This window comes from Adiantum capillus-veneris, chromosome 7 (assembly GCF_014529385.1).
Source record: "Adiantum capillus-veneris isolate H3 chromosome 7, ASM1452938v2, whole genome shotgun sequence".
NCBI lineage: Eukaryota > Viridiplantae > Streptophyta > Polypodiopsida > Polypodiales > Pteridaceae > Adiantum > Adiantum capillus-veneris.
Genome location: NC_140937.1, coordinates 40,035,706 through 40,054,609, shown reverse-complemented (window position 1 = coordinate 40,054,609; position 18,904 = coordinate 40,035,706). Strand labels below are relative to the sequence as shown.

The 18,904-nt window shown below is 44.1% G+C and overlaps 1 protein-coding gene across 1 annotated transcript in view; it reads right to left on the bottom strand.

Moving 5' to 3' along the window:
- The window catches only part of LOC147453721 (acetyl-CoA acetyltransferase 2-like), a 154,202-nt gene extending 135,772 nt beyond the window's left edge, over positions 1-18,430 (bottom strand). Inside the window, exons 1-4 of the mRNA XM_086516962.1 lie at positions 18,298-18,430; positions 18,141-18,202; positions 11,986-12,123; positions 11,634-11,901 (exon numbers count right to left, since the gene is read on the bottom strand). Coding sequence (XP_086373088.1) covers positions 11,634-11,901; positions 11,986-12,123; positions 18,141-18,202; positions 18,298-18,430 — 601 coding nt within the window. The remainder of the gene's footprint in view (positions 1-11,633; positions 11,902-11,985; positions 12,124-18,140; positions 18,203-18,297) is intronic.
- Between the last annotated feature and the right edge of the window lie 474 nt (positions 18,431-18,904).

Genomic DNA, 18,904 nt, shown 5'->3' with positions numbered 1-18,904 from the left:
AAGATCTCGTTCAGAGAACAGATTGAGTGGTTTACCTTGGGTCTACCTACAGAGATCCGAGATCACTGCTTGGAACAGAAGTCAGCTTCTATTCAGGAGTTGATGAGTCATGCGAAGCGGGGCTTTGCCATTCACTCTGGCAGTCTGACCTACCCCACCGATGAGGCCATGACACAACGAGCCGAACGGACTTCTGGGAATGAAAGTAGAAAGAAAAAGAGCAACCCAGAGAAAAAGGATGCACGACCCAAGCTTACTCCTGAGGAGAGAGCTCGCTTCATCAGAGAGGGGAAGTGCTTTGGATGCGGGGAACATGGACATATCTCCGCGAAGTGCCCTAAAAAGGCACAGAAAGAACAGAATGATAAAGACGACGACAGGCCTGAGAGTTCGAGAGCAGCTGAGGAACGTGGCAGAAAAGGCAGATAGAAAAGAAGAATTGGTACCACATGGCGTGGGACCTGCACCGAATCTAATGAATGAAAGTACAAACTTTGCCGCTTTTGGGGCAAAGTGAAGGATCAGGATGCTCTTTTGAAGGAGCCAAGGCCAACTTCTTTTCACTTGGAATTGGCGGCTTGATTTGGAATTACGCCCGAGATTGACGCCACGGGCAGAGGTAGTTCAACTGGCACCCCGATGGGATGTTGCCATTACACCGAGCATTGGCAAACTTCGTTTGCAATGACAGGAGTGTTCAGGGCAAGCGAGTGACGTTCTACTCAGGATCCCTTGGTACCACAAGAACTACGCCGTGGTTGACTACCGGGCCGAGAAAGCGACTTTGATAAATGAAGGGCTTAGAGATTGTACTTGATGAACTTCAGTTTCTTACTCATTCTTTTGGGAGAGAACTGAACGATGGATAAAGGTTGAATATGTTTTGACCTGATCAAAATAACGCCAAGATTTTTCTCCACACTCATGTTGATTGCTTTTCAGAGGGACTGAAGATCAAACCATTGATCTGATACCTGGAAGCACGCCACCGAACCGGCCACCTTATCGTGTGAGCCGAGTACAGAATGAAAAGATTATGAACCCAGTGAAAGACCTCTTGGAAAAGGGTCTTGTCCAGCATAGTACTTCACCATATTGCTCTCCACTGTTGTTGGATTTGAAGAAAGACGGATCTTGGAGAATGTGTATCGATTATAGCGCTCTCAATGAAATCACCATCAAGAACAGATTTCCAATTCCTAGGATCGATGATATACTCGACAGGTTACAGGGATCCTCGTGCTTTAGCAGGATTGACTTGAAGAGTGAATATCATCAGATCCGAATCACGCCGGGAGACGTCTACAAGTCAGCCTTTCGGACAACTTTTGGGTTATTTGAGTTTTTGGTGATGCCTTTTGGCTTAACCAATGCTCCCCCGACATTTAACTGGATGATGGACAGGATTTTTCAAGAGCACAGGCTATTTGTTGGCACTTTCTTTGATGATATCATTGTTTTCTCCAAGAATGAAGCAGACCACAGAGATCATATGCTTCACAGATACATTTTTTTTGGGGACACTTTGTCTCGGCAACAGGAGTGCAAATGGATCCGGCCAAGATAGACACTATCTGTGATTGGCCCGATTTGAAGAATGTCCATGAAGTTGAAAGCTTCTTGGGACTGTGTTCGTACTACAGACGGTTCATTCGAAAGTTTGCAGAGGTTGCTTCCCCTTTGCATATCTTGATACAGAAAGGAGTCCCTTTCTCGTGGGGATCCACAGAGGTGACTGCCTTTCAGACATTGAAAGAGAAATTGACTACAGGACCATATTTGACTATGCCGGACTTGCAGAAGTCATTTGAAGTATTTTGTGATGCTTATGGTCATAGTCTGGGTGCGGTCTTGATGCAAGAAGGCCATGTCATTGCTTACGAGAGCCGATTGTTCTCTAGGCCGGAGATGACAGCATAGATTTATGAGAAAGAGCTTTTGGTGGTTATCCATGCTCTTACTCAGTGGCGGCATTACCTACTCGGAGCGGATTTTACTGTCTTTAGAGACCATCAGAGTTTGCGCTACTTCTTGCCACGGAAGCAGCTTTCGGGAAAGCAGATGCGGTGGGCGAACATCTTGTCACACTTTCACTTCCAGATTGTCCATGTGCAAGGACAGAAGAATATGGTGGCAGATGTTTTGTCTCGGAAGCCGTTGTTTCTGGCTATTTCCGCGATACATCATAGGAGCTTCGAGGATATGATCGATCATTATGCCACAGATACAGATTTTGCAGATATTTTCACACGGATATGGGATGAGGAGACAGTAGCTGGATACTCCCTTCGGGAAGGCTACTTGATGAGAAAGACTATGTTGTGCGTTACATAGCCATTGAGGGAAAAGGTTATAACTGAATGCCACTGTCCACCTTTTACGGGTCACCGCGGCATTGCTACCACCATGAAGGGGGTAGATCGATACTTCTATTGGCCGAGACTCAAAAAGGATGTGGAAGAGTTGTGTAGAGTATGCCAGAAGGTCAAGTTTGACAGGCATAAGGCACAGGAATTGTTACAGCCTTTACCCATACCCACTCGCCCCTGGGAAAATATTGAAATGGATTTCATTTTTGATCTCCCGAGAACACAGAATGATCACGATGATTTTCCGATTACATGGCACGTCTGAGACGATTGTCTCCAACAAAGACCCCAGATTTATGAGTTTGTTTTGGAAGGCAATTTGGAGAACATTGGCACGCGGTTGCAGTTCTCGTCATCGTTCCACTTGCAGACTGACCGGCAATCTGAGATTGCCAATTCAGTGGTTTTAGATTTATTGAAGTCTTGTATCTCGGATCAGAAGACTCAATGGGAAAAGAACTTACCTTTGGTGGAATTTGCCTACAATAACAAGATACACTCTTTGACGGGGAAGACGCTATTTGAGATTGTTGAAAGTGCTACGAAGGTTCCATCCTTCCTGAGCACGAAAGATTAGATATTTGAAGCGGATGAATATTCGCGAGATTTGGATACGGCTTTTGCCAAGGTTCGCGAGACTTTGCAGAAGTCTCAAGAACGACAGAAAAAGGCAGCGGATCGCCATCGTCGCGACTTGAAACTGAAGGAGGATGATTGGGTGCTCTTACGTTTTGAGAAGGCACGCCTAAGAAAGAAAAAGGGAAAGGAGAGGCTTTTTCCAAAGCTTAGTATGCGATACTACGGACCTTTCCAAATTACTGAAAAGATAAATGATGTCTCCTTCCGATTGAAACTGCCAGATACTTGGAGGATTCACAATGCATTGCATGTGAGTCTCTTGAAACCTGTTAAGGGTGATGTGCCTGATGATGGGGAGCCTGATGAGCAACCGTAGTGGAAGAAAACGAGGAGATCGTTGTTCCTGAACAGATTTTGGCACATAACAATGCGAAGAAAGGTAAAGTCCGAAGGCGGTTCTTGGTTAAGTTCAAGAACTTTCCTGCATTTGATGCGAAGTGGATGGAGGAGGAGGACCTAGCAGATACTCCTCGGCTTGTGAAACTTTACCTCAATGTATTGGTTTAGCATAGTCTACTCCAAACGGAACCCAGAAATTCAGCTTGGCCGAAGATCTGGTGCAGTGGGATGCACAAGAGGGGAGTTACTCCGCTCCTTTGTCAACAGATGCCTTGATTTTGATACTAAAGTCACTGATGTCTCTTTGAGCTTCAGGGATACTGAGAGCTGACAGTATTCTGCTAGATGACTTTATGAAATGGAATTCCTGATAATGATACTAATCTGTTCTTGACTTCTTTTGAGTGCAGGAACTGAAAATGACTACAGCATTTTGGTCTGATTGATCTTGAATAGACATGGTTGCAATAGAGGTTAGTCAATCGGACATCAATGAGGTCCCGATTGGACCTAGATGTGATTGCTAGCTACATTGCCGATAAATCATGGTCTAAGATCCGAATGAATGTTGAATGTCATGTGATGTCCTGTGATGTCTGGTGATGTCCTGTGATGTCGTGTGATGTGACTGTCGATTTTGTACATGTGCTAGATGTGCGTTCCTAGTACGTAGGTACTAACAGTCAATGTCTGCTAAGACGGTTTATGGCTTTTGTCGGTTTTGCAGGCGTAATCGCAGTCGATTACAATGCTTTCAAGAGGGGGATATGTCACAAAGTGATGACGTGGCTACGGACAGCAGAAACCCTAATTTCTGCCAGAAACCCTAAAATTTTTGCAAACCCTAATTTCTGCCAAAAACCCTAATTTCCGGAAATCGCGGAAGCTGAAAAAAAAAAATTAAATGATGAGCGACGCAAATTTTTCTTTTTCTCTACGCAATGAGAAAGAGAGAGAGAATGCTTTTGCTTTCAAGTTTTGACTCTCTGTGAGAGAGAGAGAGCAATTGCTTTTGATTTGAAGCTTTTGGGGCTCTGCTTTTGGGCATCCCTTGTAACCTTTAAATTAGTGGTGAGGGCCTCACTTCTCAGAGCATCTGGACGCAGTGTCTCAGAGTGAATCCCGACCCACTCTCTTGTACTTTGGGGCCAATATCTCTAGGCATGGAACTCTGCCGGGCCAGTGCAAATCTATTGTGATCTGTGAATTGTTTTGAAGTGGTTATTTGGTGTTGTCGCGGTTGATTCTTGACTTGGAGTGTCCAAGTCTGTTACACATAGTGCCTCCATGCATCTGCACTTGGAAGGAGAAAATGCTAGGGATGTTGTGGAAAACGCTAGCCTGATCCCCTACTACCCATGAAGAAAACATTGGGCAGAGTGCTGCCAAAAACGCTGGGCAGGGAAAACGCCAGAGCTGCAGGTAAACAATGCTGGGCAGATCTGCCCCTCCTGCCCATCACCCGTGCTAGGGCTTCCCTCCTGCCCACAGGGCACTGCACACAATTACTCTCCCAATGCGCCCCGGCCCTCCCTATATACCTGACAGAGGCCAGGTCAACCAGCCCTCACGACCTGGAAAATGTATGGAAATAGAGAAAAAAATGGCAAAATATGAATCGTGGGCTCCAAGGAAAAATGCCAGCAGGGATGGGAAAAATACCCCCACCCTAGAGGAGCCTAATGATGAAACTCAGCCAAAACCCGAGCCAAACATGGCTAGACACAACCCAGCATGAGAGACCTACCTCACACTGGCCGGGCACAGCCACAAAACAGCCCACTCCCTAATCTGCTCCTGGAAGATACCGGAGCTACCACCGGACAGGAATATGAACTCTAACACCCCCTCTCAGATCCTAAATGGGAAACAGGTCCAAGGGGCTAAAGTGAGCAATCTGCAACTGTAAAGAAGAGGGTTTCGTGGACAAGGATATCTACTACAAAACTTTGGGATCGAATCAATACATGGCCGTTGTATCATCCAACCACTACCCCCGAAGTACGATGTTGTCTGCTAAAAGTAAACTCAGCTCTATCAAGAATCTCCTCACGCCAACCGACTCACAAGTCGCACAACTAGCATCTGCAGAAGGTATTGCTGCTGACCGCTCCAAGAGTATGTATCCGAACTAAGGGTAAAAAGCATAAAAAAACTAGTATCCGGATCGTTTCCCAACTCTAAAGCATCCACCCTCGAGGAAGAGTCGAAAATCTGCACCTCCGGTCATATACCACATGCCCAAAACTCCAAGCTGCGACGGAAGTCCAAGGGAAGGGACAACCGAGGCTACGAAGGAACGATATGTCTGATGACGAGGAACCAAAGAACTGCACCAACCACCATACAGAATGGTGAACTGCAACCTATATCTGAAGGATCTTCATTGGAACTGAGAGTGAAAATTGTAACGGATCTGTCTGGAACACCACCCAAGAGAATATCACCCCACTCTCACAGTGAATCGGGAATAGACATCCAGCAGAAAGGGAGACACGCATCAATACTGAGACTGTAGCTAGCACAGCAAGATCAAGGGAAGATACTGCTTCCAAGCTCTACAAGTTAAGAACAAGGTGCTGAAGAAAGCCACCAGATAGATTGTCAACCTTGTCCGCTGCATATGGAACCACAAGAACTGTAAAGAAGTAGTTTGCGCAAACTGACTCCCAAGCTGGCATATCCCCTCTAGAGGGAGAACACCCGAACCATGGATAATTGTCATAACTCTCCAGCAGTCTCTAAATGTGTAACTGGATCACCACGGATAGGGGAATCCGAAAGGAAAATATGATATACATGTGGAACCTGGAACCAAATCTAAGAGAACCAAGAAAACTGTCTCCCCTCTTTGAATGCCATGGCTAACTATAACTGGTTCCTAGTCAGAGAAGGACCACTATCCACCTGTACGAAAGATTGTTGCCAATCTAAGGATAAGGGAAGTATGTGTGTCCTGAATGGTATAGTCTCCAAGGATCAATCTAGAAGACGAGGCATAGGAACTAAGGATAAGGGAAGTAGGTGTGTCCTGAATGGTATAGTCCCCAGGGATCAATCTGGAAGACGAGGCATAGGAACTACTGCTCGAATGCACTGGGAAGAGCAACCGTCACACCACAAATCCGAAAGACAAGGCAACCACCGAAATGGCTAAAGGAAAACATCCGCCAAGATAATAACTGCACTGTGGGCTCTAGCACGCCATCCAAAACTGAAAAAATGGGTAAGGGAAACCAAGGACGGAGAGACACCATGCATGGTACTCCGCTGAATGGAGCACTGGAAGTCAACCGAAGATAATAACCTGGAAGCCCCCTCTGAAAGAGAATTATCCTCAAAACTATGATCTGAGGTAACAATTGACTCAACCCACGTCGGAATAAAGCAAACATTGTTGTTGAAAGCTCCAGGGCTGAAGCTAAGAAATCCCCCAAAGATAGGAAGTCCCACTTCCGCTCAATCCTGGGAAAAGAGAATGAATACCACCAGAAAGAAATCTGAAACAACCTGGTGTAAAACTGCTTTCTCTATAACTGCACAGCAAGACCTAAATCTCATGGAACTCCAGACTCACATCAATAAACTCGGACTGCTAAGAATAGGAAGACCTGAAAGGTCATCACCTGAGGATCATGTTTGCCAAAGAATCCGTCAGGGTCCAACAAACAAAAACCTAGCTACTCGAGCAAGCTCCTTGAGATCAAACCAAACTTCTGCCACATCTCTGCATCTACCAAGATCAAACCCGTAGGTACAATCCAATACAATATGCCAAACTGCATACAGACTCGGAAGAGTACGTATACTCCCACTCTTGTAACATGCTTCCTTAAAATCTTCATCAAAAGCTGTCCTTTGTACTTGTGCTGAAGAGCAATATACCCACTACTGAATTGTGCAATCAATATCAAATACACATCATAACTCCAATACTCAAATAGAGAGTAAAGGAACCGGCTCAGGAAACAAGCCCGTGAGGAACACTCGGGCTGATTTGTAACATGCCAAAGCTGGACAAAAGAGCCCAAGGGAAGAACCTGCTATACTAGCCAGTCGTGGCCAAATCTGCACACCGGAAGAAGGGCTGCCCCCAAGGTTGGAGTTCTCCAAAGAGATGTATGGAAGAGGCATTCAGATGTTGCTAACTGCCGGAGTAGGAACTAGATGTCCCCACCAACTATCGACACTACGTGCAAACCTGTCATCCAAAGGATCTCAACAAATCTGTTGTCGATCATCAAGAAAAAACTACCCACTGAAAGTTGTAAACCTGTCCCAAAACTGGTGCTGACAAGCTCACTAGAAGTCATAAATTGTCCCCGAACTAGTACTGACAAGCTCACTAGAGGGCAAAGAAGTGACCAAATCTGTAGGGCCACACTACCATTGGGGAAAGGAGAGAACATGGAAACAGGAGACGTCCACACCTAAGGGTCTGGCACCACATTCTCCACCTCTAAACCTCATCCAAGGGAAGTCGGATGATCAAACACGAAGTGGTTCTGGAGATAGAAGCATCCCCCTCTGCCTGTCAAAGCCAACTCCAACACATGCATTGAAACATGTACCTGAATTACTGCTAGATAACCAAGAGTCACCTGAAGCCGGAACTGGAACTTCCATCCTTAGATGGAAATGAAAAATCATGGAACATCCCCTGCTTCAATAAGGGAAGAAATCCCCCTCTGTCATCCTCTTTCCGCAATCCGGTACAAAAGTGCAACTGAATCATCAATTTGCTACTCATCAGATAGGTAGCTCCGTCGACAATTCCAAGAAAGACGTGCATTTGCAAAAGGCAAAGCAAATCTGCCAGTCCATCTCCTCGAAGAAAACACAGCCATAGAAACCTCTTCCAAAAGAGCGGAAGAAGATCCTACTGATGTCCACATACTTCTCTTTGAAGAAGAAGCTGGAAATGAGTAGCTCCCCCTCTAGATCCAGCAACCGCATGACTTCCCCCTTGCGGGAAGGCACGGTAACATGACTCCATCTAGGATAACCAGAGCAATCCAGCACAACTACACATCTTGTGATCTCCATCAGTTTCCCCACGAGGAAGAGAGGTCGGGGTAATCAAGGGTGAAGATGGGGAAGTCGTAGACAAGGATCCAAGGCCTCCACATACCAAAAGCTTCTCCGAACTTAGGAGAAAATCAGAAAAGAAAACAGCAAGCTTCTTCTCTCTCAATCATGTCCAAACCGCACCGGATCAGCCACATTCGAGCACTCAAGTGGTCGTATCACCATAGAGCTCTGATACCATGTCAAAGGTGGCAGCGGAAGATGCAATGAAGACAAGAACTGGCTCTTGATCCGGTGGGTACCTTGACTCCGATCTAGAACACCTGCAATGCCAAACACATGAACAAGGCACACCTATGGAGAAGAGAGACCATTGAGGTAGAGAGAGACAGGACATCTGAGAATGAGAGAGACACAGAGAGAGAGAGAGAGAGAGAGAGAGAGAGAGAGAGAGAGAGAGAGATTTGGGAAAGGCTCTCCATGCGATAACAATCTGCTCATACAAGTGACCAAGGGTGGTCCGGCATAAAACTGACATGCCAATGGATAGACCCGAGGACACACACAACTGCGACTGCTACTGACACTGCCAACTACTCCTGCACATGAGACCACTGGCAGGGTCTCGTCATGGGCTGCCCTAGCCTCCTGTGGAACCGAGGCTCTGGTAGGATCTCCTCTTGGCAGGAAGGCTATCTGAAGGGAGAAGGAACCGGATGGGGGCTGCCCTATGGTGTGGCTGCCCCATGGAGAACATGGATCTGCTCCTCTCGTATGCCTGCACCATGATGGAGGTGCTCTGCATCTACCGAATCATAGCGGCTCCATGCATCTGCACTAAGAAGGAGAAAACGCTAGGGACATTGTGGAAAACGCTAGCCTGATCCCTTGCTGCCCATGAAGAAAACGCTAGGTTGAGTGCTGCCAAAAGCGTTGGGCATGGCATGAGAGAAAACACCAGGGCTGCAAGTAGAAAACAATGGGCAGATCTGCCCCTCCTACCCATCACCCGTGCTAGGGCTGCCCTCTAGGGGCGCCCTCCTGCCCCCAGGACACCAGACACAACTACTCTCCCAACGCGACCTTGCCCTACCTGTATACCTGACAGAGGCCAGGTCAGCCAGCAGCCTGCAGCCAGTCCTCACGACCTGGAAAATGTAGGGAAATAGAGAAAAAATGGCAGAATATAAACTGTGGGCTCCAGGGGAAAATGCCAGCAAGGATGGGAAAAAAACCCCCACCCTGCAGGAGCCTAATGGCCATGGAACCGAGCCAAAACCCGACCCAAACATGGCTAGACACGACCCGACATGAGAGACTGTACCTCACACTAGCCGGGCACAGCCACAAAATAGCCCCCACTGCCTAATTTGCTCCAGGGAGATACCGGAGCTACCATCGGATAGGAATATGAACTCTTGCAGCCCCTACCCACCCCCCTTGCCCCTACCTACCACCTCCCCTCATCTCTCACCCCTACCCACCCCCTCTCCATCTCTCGTTACTGCCCATCCCCTTCACCGATATCCTCTCCCTCTTGCCCCTCACCACCCCCCTCCCCACTACCCACCCCCCTCCTCACCCCCTCGCCCCTACCTACCACTTCCCCCCACCTCTCGACCCTACCCACCCCCTCTCCATCTCTTGCCCCTACCCACCCCCTCCCTTTCTCTCACACCTACCCACCCTACTCACCCCTAGCCTCCCCCCATTTTCCTTTCCCCCCTCACCCCTAGCCCCCCATTTTCCCTTTTGCTTATTTGTGACTTTTTCCTCTTTGAAGAGCATACTCGGTAGCCAATGAACATCCTTTGTCCTTTTGGCTGGATTTACACTAGCTTTTAACTTTCTGAGATTTTGCTACAAACTTGGGTCTTCTTCAATTTCTATTTTTTGTACAGCCTATCTCACTGTGGCAGGGTTGCCCATACTTCTTCATCATCTTCTGCAAATACCTACTTTTCATCATTGTACCGTCCTCCTCAGAACTCAAATATCTTCTCCACTCATCAGCTTCTTCAGTCGGGTTGTGCTGCATTATTTCCTGCTAGTTTCAAGGTCCTTGCTAGTCTTAGTGTTCTCTCTCACCGATGGTGAGTGCGCTTGTGGCAGGCATCCTGCAGGGCTACATTGTCACAGGCATAGGATGGGCAGTCAATTACAGTTGGTCGGGAATTCACACTGGACGGACTCTCGCCTGGGCAGTGACGCATGGCAAGTGATACTCATGGTGATCTAGTGAACACCGTGGCCAGATCACCACCATCGCAGTTTGGAGATAGGCTTAGCTGGATTGGGATATTTTGCGAGCCGTTGGTGGCTCTTTATGAGATACATATGTGTGGTTGGTTCCTGTCATCGGGGACTACATCATCATCCACTTTGTATGGTCTAGCATCTTGAGTCTTGAGTCTAGATTCTAGCATCGCACATCTGCACCCTCCCGGCACATTGGAGCCTTGACACCCCCATTGTACCCTGTCCTGGGCTTGGAGCTGAGTGTGCTGCCAATCAGAGCCTGTATGGTTCTATGAGTTTGTCGAGTTCCACTGAGTGCTGAGTCTATTGTTGTGCTTTCAGATGTTGTTTCTGTGTGATGTTTTCTTTCTGTTGGAGTGACGTTTCTTGTATACTGCACTGAGGAGCACCCACTGTGGAGAGCACGACACGCTTTCCCTGCTACATCTATACACACTCCATCTGTCTCTCTGTAGAAGTGGTATCTTGGATGGCGATGTGCTGCATGATGAAAATCACCAATAGTGTAAGTAAAATCTATTGCAAAAGATATTTGAGCATGATCTATAGCCACTCCAACAAGTCTGGGTAAAACTGATAAGCCCTGAATGCGTGGTATAAGTGATGTGGGAGCCAAAACATAATCCACGGTGCTAGCACCATGTCTATGAGGTAAGTAAGTGAAGCTGCCCGAATTGGAGTATCTATCAAGGCCATTTAAAATAGCCAATCCATGTGCTCTACCCATCTCAATCAGATGTCTCGCATACTATGTAAATTCCTAAGCATCCTCTGAGGTCCTCAAAAGCCCCATCTCTCTAGAGTCTACCTCTCTCAACTTTTCCTCAGAAGTGTCAAGAAAGATGCCATTCTGTACTAGCATTGAAATCTCCAAGTACGATGAAATCTCCATCCCTCGAGAACTCCCAAATATCGTCATCTAGTATCATGTATGGTGGCTGCCCTATATACCCAAACAACTAAATAAGTGCATAAGCAAGATGAATTACCAAAAAATACCTTTGATAGCTATGGAGCCAAGCCTAGTAGCAGAGAGGGATGCCAGAGAACCTTGGAAAGCACCAATGGGGGTACGCCGAGCGGCAACCACACAAACTTGAGAGAAGCGATGTGGCGTGGTGGATGAAGGAGAAGGTACCGATTTCGTGAGAGACTCCGAAGAAGAAGAAGAGGATGTGCAAAGTGAGCGATGTAGCACAGGCCCCTTCTGCTTGAGTTTTAGAACGTTGCTCATCATGGCCGTGGACGTGTTGGAGTGAATGACGTCCTGAAAAAGGTGACGAAAATTACATATTAGAGGCTACCGAAACATCGGGCACAATTTAAGACGTAAAGGTGCAAAAAGGGTTACGCTGGCTACACACTGAGCGCCATATTTGTGTGTGGTATGATCTGGCGGACAGCTGGCCGTCACGTCTTGGCTCTGTGAGAAAGGGGCCGCCCAAATCTTGGGTGGCACCCACCCCCCAATCAAAAGTATGAGCAACGCCTAGGATTTGATCTATCGTCCCTTTTGCGCTTCAACCAATAAGCTATAGCCATGAAGGCATTGAAAGACATCACATCTTTTTTAAACTATTCATCTCCGAGTGAACCATAAAATGGCATCTTTCCAGGATTTGGTTGCTCATAAAGCTCCCTATAATGTGTGTGCATATCCATAAGACTCAAGTTATCAAAACTCTCAATTCGCTGGTGCTTCAAGTTTCTCCAAAATCTTCTACATGCACGCGTCTTTTCTTGGACTTGGGAAAAATTGATGCTTGACTTGCCATCTTTTGAATCAATGCCTTGTATGTATGCAAATGACTTTGATAGTTATCTTTGTCCATAGTTGCATCTAGCTTTTTTGAGCATCTTGAGACTCTTTATCAAGCCACCTTTTTCGTGATCAACCTTTGTTGATACCATGGACATGCTTTATGGCAACGCATTCTTTGGCATAAGAACAAATATCTTTCTTATGGTGCCCATTTGAAATGCATACAAAGAGATAACTTTTCATCACTTTTGCTGAGATTTTCATGCTTAGATATTTCTCCACATGTAAAGTCAATACATAAGGTCCGATGGTCTAATTTTGAGGTCTAGTGGCCAAGTGTAAAACTCTTTATATGATACACGGTGGCTTCAGAGAGTAGCATATAGTGAATCGGACTATCCCATTGTGTTTTCTACATGTAAATCCATCAATTCCACTCCATAAAGATACACCATTGGCAATGAACACACCCTTGCTATATAAAAGAGACTTTCCATAGTGATCCGGCTCTTTCTCATCCATTGAAGTACAATCGTCAAAGTGAACCTCCTCCACCTCTCTTGAAATGTATAGCAAATCAAATTGTTGTGTATCATGTTGCAATGTTTTTGTGCAGGCATTCATATCCCCAAAGACAATAACATCACCTTTGCCTTTAAAATAAGCAATGCCTTCCTCTAAATCAACAAATGATTGATCTCTATCCATGCAAACATAAAAGAGTGAATTATGATGAGGAATAGTAACCAGCTACAAAAATAGGTGCTCTTTTTTATGTCATAATCTCAACAATACATAACATTTGTGCTTGTCATCTTTGACAATTGATACAAAATCTTACAAAGCTTTCTTAATTATACATGCTACCCCTCCTTGCCCTCTTCGTTGCTTGAGATTCTTTGATCGCATCAATGAATGTACATTTTAATTGCCCAACCCATTAGTCCTTTGTGCATAATGCTCCCAAGTTTCAACAAGAAGTACAACATCAGCTTTGCTAGTTAGTTCATCTACGCCAACCCCCGCATTCCATGGGTATCCATTGCAATTCCAAAAGCATACTTTCATTAGTAGCTCGGCCTCATAGGTAACATGTTTCTATATGAGAGAGAGAGAGAGAGAGAGAGAGAGAGAGAGAGAGAGAGAGAGAGAGAGAGAGTATTGCATGCACGTCATGAAAGCTTCTCCATGCCTCCTCCCCGCCTCCCCTTCCCCTAAGTTGTGATACCACTAAAAGGCTAGGGACTATTGCATGCTCATCTCCAACCATCCGTACTCATTTTATAAGACACCTAGCCGCTCTTTAGGAGACCCCTTGGCAACTCATGCATAGCTGGTCCTACCATTATCTTGATAGTGGGCAAGGCCCATAGCTATGTGGAAAAGGCCCCTAGGGCAAACCCTTAGTCCTACCATTATCTTGATAGTGGGCAAGGCCCTAGCTGTGTGGAAAATGCCCCTAGGGCAAACCCTTCCACATGTCAAGCATGCATAGGTAAGAAGCTTCATGGATGCTATATAGAGGCTGGTGTGGTGGAGACTAACATGACAGACATCCCATGGCCTTAAACCAGACCTCTTCCTTCTAGACCAAAATCTCTAGTTTAACAATCTTGCCCAAGATCGTGATTCGACATCTGAGGACAACATCACAACCCAACATATAAATATGAAAAATGAAAATTGGATCTAGCTTGTGCTTATACTTTGATATAAACAGCACATGTAAATAATGCCTAGGTGCGGAAACATAAGTAAGAGAAGCAAGATGATATCTTGATAATTGTGTGTGTGTGTGTGTGTGTGTGTGTGTGTGTGTGTGTGTGTGTGTGTGTGTGTGTGTGTGTGTGTGTGTGTGTGTGTGATAGAGAGAGAGAGAGAGAGAGAGAGACATGGTGGGAATTATTTTATGCAATTGTGGCTTTCTAGAGTTCACCTCAGAAGGACCACTCAGTCATTCCCCCTCAAGGAAGAGCTACTTTTTGTGATTAATGTACTACTCACAAAGTGACTATAGAATATTATGAAAGGTAAATCTAGAAATCATCACTACATAAGCATCACTAAATTACACCCATTAAATGTGCCCCTTGCATTTTCTACGTTCACAACATCTATGTAGTCTAGGTGGACTTTAGTTCTTACTTTCATACTCTGTGATGCAAGCACTATAGTGGAATTTATTAATGGGTTATTGCTCTCCCTTCCGAGCATCATTATAGCACACATATTTCGAGCTCGCACTTGGCCATAAACCCCCTCAATTCACATCCTTTTTCCCATTAGCTTTAAGCTTGAAATCCCTCATTATCATGGTTTTTTTTCAAGCTTTCTTGGTTTTAACGAAAGTCTTCGAGCTCCTGAGATTTCACAACATATTGAGAATACATGGAAATTAAACTTCATGTATTACTTATAGAAATGACATTTGTATCCATTCAAAAAAAAATGAGTCGGCCCCAAGGACTTCCCCAGATACATGAAATAGAAGGGCACAACCATGTTGCAACCTTCTATTTTTGTATACCAAACAATTTTATCTATTTCTTTCCATTCAAAACCCATCCCACCTCCATTCATTGCACCCACAACCCAAGCCATTTTTAGGTATTGTGCATCATTTTTGAAGTTCATTCCTTGTGTTTTTGCTCTAAATTGCAAGCATTATATGATTGAATATTAAAGAGACACAAGAGATGAGACAGTGGAAATAAAGATAACTATATTGAGAACAGGTACGACACATGTGCTATAAACACTCTAGTACTCTTGAGAGGTACTCAACAGATACTCAAGTGGGTATGAGAGCAAAGATGAGGCTATATATATAAGGGGTAGCCATAAGTGATAAGATAGGCTAGATCTAGTAGCTAGTACAATAAGGATAGCCTTATCTAGGACTAACCATCAAAAAAATTAGGATAGCCTTATTGAGGAGGACTAACCATCCCAATTCAGTCTAAAAATTCCTCCCTTCATTTCATAGGTGGTCAACCTTTTGAGATGAACTCCAAGAGAATATAGAGAAATGCTATGAAGCTCATGGCTTTTGGTAATAAGAAAAATAGATTGGCCAACATGGCTCAAAGGAAGTAGTACATGGCTAATAGGCTCAAAGGTAACCTATTTCATGGCTCAAAGGTTGAATGACCATACTTGACCTCATAATCCCCCCTTTCAACCGAAGGAGCAATACCCCTATGAAAAGGAAGTGAAGCTAAACAAAAAAGTGAAGCATGAAAAGGGGTGAAAACTCAGTGAAAATAGGACAATTGGATAAAATCCATGCAAAAAAGGGAGGACTTGTCATGTATCAAAAGGCACAAACCATAGTCTCTAAACCCTTAGTATGCATCAATACGCATATATACATGCTTAAAAGGAAAAGCCCTTTAAGATTTATTCATGAAAATGACAAAAAATGAAAAAAATTATGGTTTTTTAAAAGATAAATTACAATTTGAAAATTTTTTAATTCAACTTGATGAGCACTTGAGTCAATTTTTGACATTCAACATTGACATTAGGCTCATCTTTATGAATCTGGTTCGGAAGCTTATAGAAATTGGGAGCATTCGTTAGTTGACTTGACATTGGTGAGTCATAGACATCAAGACTGTAAAACACCATTTTAGAGGCCAGTAATGAGCCTAATACTACTGCAACAGGAGAGTCATAATGTGATGCCTATAAGTGCCAAAGTATTGAATCGACAATGCCTCTTAATGCATCTTTCATCTAGAGTTATGTGGCTTCGTCTAAAATTATGTGGATTTCACTCACATCATAGCTTAAGTTTCTTGGCATAGTGACATCAATAAGTACTTCTCTTTATTGCCAAGTTAGCCCTTGAAGTGATGGAGTTGTCGCTTGAAGACTCCATGGATGTTTTTAATGAAGATTTAAGTGTGGAAAATCGCTTGAGAATGAAGTTTAAGAGCCTTATTAAGAATTAAAGAGCTTATGAATGTTTATTAAGAATCTATCATAAGTTTACAGAGGACTGAACAAAGTGCCAATGAGCATGAGAGGCTTGTGAGCAAGCATGAGTCAGCTGGAAGAAACGGTAGCACTAGGATTTTACAGTGGTGTTGAGGGTTGTACCAGCCATACATGTGCTTCAAGAGCATGAGGGGGCACATGAGCCATTAGATGGCCGAAACTAACAAGAGCGGAGCTGGAGGACTAACACATGAGAGAGAGAGAGAGAGAGAGAGAGAGAGAGAGTTTAATCTATTTACAAAATACATAACACATGAGACAAATTTCAAAGACCTATGTCTACAGTCTATAGTACAAAATCATGTATTCTTTTCGACTGCGTACCCAAAAAAATATGAGAGAGAGAGAGAGAGTTTAATCTATTTACAATATACATAACACATGAGACAAATTTCAAAGACCTATGTCTACAGTCTATAGTACAAAATCATGTATTCTTTTCGACTGGCCGAAACTAACAAGAGCAGAGCTGGAGGACTAACACATGAGAGAGAGAGAGAGAGAGAGAGAGAGAGAGAGTTTAATCTATTTACAATATACATAACACATGAGACAAATTTCAAAGACCTATGTCTACAGTCTATAGTACAAAATCATGTATTCTTTTCGACTGCGTATCCAAAAAAATACATCACAGTATCAGGCCATATTAGGGAAAGAAGGTCCTGATTTAGTGTTTACAGTAAGAGTGTACAGCATCACATCTCCTCAAAAAAGCAGCCAAGGAAAGGACACCCTTACCTGCATCCAAAGTAAGAAAACAACTGTTCGTTAGTTTTCAAACCGCGTAACAAGTAACTGGGGTGAACTAGTTGTCATCCATGTCACCCTAGTACTATCTTAAGAACCTGATCAAGCTGTACAAATGGAAGTAATGTGCAACAGTTTTCTCGATTTACAGAAACAAATAAATTTTAGAGTGTTAAGTCTAAAAGGTTTTACACCATATATTTTAATGCCAAGTAAAAGTTTTTTATCTTTAATATGAATTCAGGTTTAAAAATAATGGACAAAGTCAAAGTTTCTAATAGTATTCCGCCCATTCTCTAGGGCCATCCAAAACCGGTCGTCAAATGGTATCACTGACTGGCATACATTTTCAACAGCCATCACAGAGCTGCCAGCATACTTACCTTCAAAAGTCCAAGAAGGCACGTACCCAAAAAAAACTTTGTTGAGAGTCTTTCATTACATTAGTAGTTAAGTCAAACCATATACCGAGCCAAAACCTCAAAAAGAGCAACAGTATAAGAAGCCATTGCCAATACTCATACCCAATTGGTTATTCTCACCTCCAGTTGTCTTAATGTCCCAAAAGAAACCGTTTATTTTCCAACCAACCTGTTTTAAACAGCAGAAATCACAGTATGTGAACCAGTCCAGTTATCTGTACACATCGTTAGAGATAAATACCAAATCCCTTCAAAAGGCAGCAACCCATAACAGCCAGTAGGATCAGCCCGTGGTATTGGCAAGATGCCCCGGCTCCTTTAATCCTTGCAAGTCGGTGTTTACACAAGAGAAAGCACATAGATCAGTATTATGAGAAAAATACCATATTGGTTTTAGTCTTCATTTGCCGATATTGTAATCAGCCAGCCAGATTACGTATATATCCCCAACACCCACAAGCAATAGGTGAGGCTATTGCCGTATCACGCTGTTATTCTATCAACCATATGAACGGCTCCGGTCACAAATCCGGACCCATACGACAGATAGTACCTGTACATAAAGCATACGAAAAAATATATATGCAAGCTACTGGATATCTTCCTCCAAATACCCTCCGAAGCCATAATGCCTATAAACGAAGTAAAAAAGTTATCGGATATCAACAATCAATACAACCTACAAAAACCCATAGAATATACAGTATGCTAGCTATCGGATAAATACGGCCAACAGCACCCGAAGCCAGCAGATTGCTCTGTACCAAATCAAACTTTATGTCAGCAATACCCACGGTCCAGGCTGTCATAAACAACCCAGAAATAACCCCAAACAGTCCATAGTCCTCCTCAATATCCATGCTAGCAGATGTTGTAGCATAATTTAACCCATGGTCCTAAAGAAGAGAGTCCATTATCTCAGCCTGTACATAGCAATGGCAAATAGTTTGTGCAGATTTTAATCAATGCCTAGCTTAGTAAATGTCAGATAAATTACCAGGGGGCTATGTCAGTGCCTGTCATCTCAATTTAGACGGCACCACCAATGTGAGCAGAAACCAATTACTTCCATTAGCACAGCCAAGGTCAGCTAGAGAGCAACCATTCTCCCTCACACCCTAATCAAGTCCAAGTTCTAGTAGTCAAGCCACTCTTCCATAGAGTAAAGTGACTCAGGTAATTTCCCAGGTGAGCTTAGAAATGTGTTTAACATCAGGAACAGCTGGTAATTCCTCATAGATAGAGCACTAGCAGTATCTTGAAAAAATCATAAAATACAAATAGAGTGTCAATTTGCCAAACCAGAGACTTACAAATCATAAAGGTATTGCTCT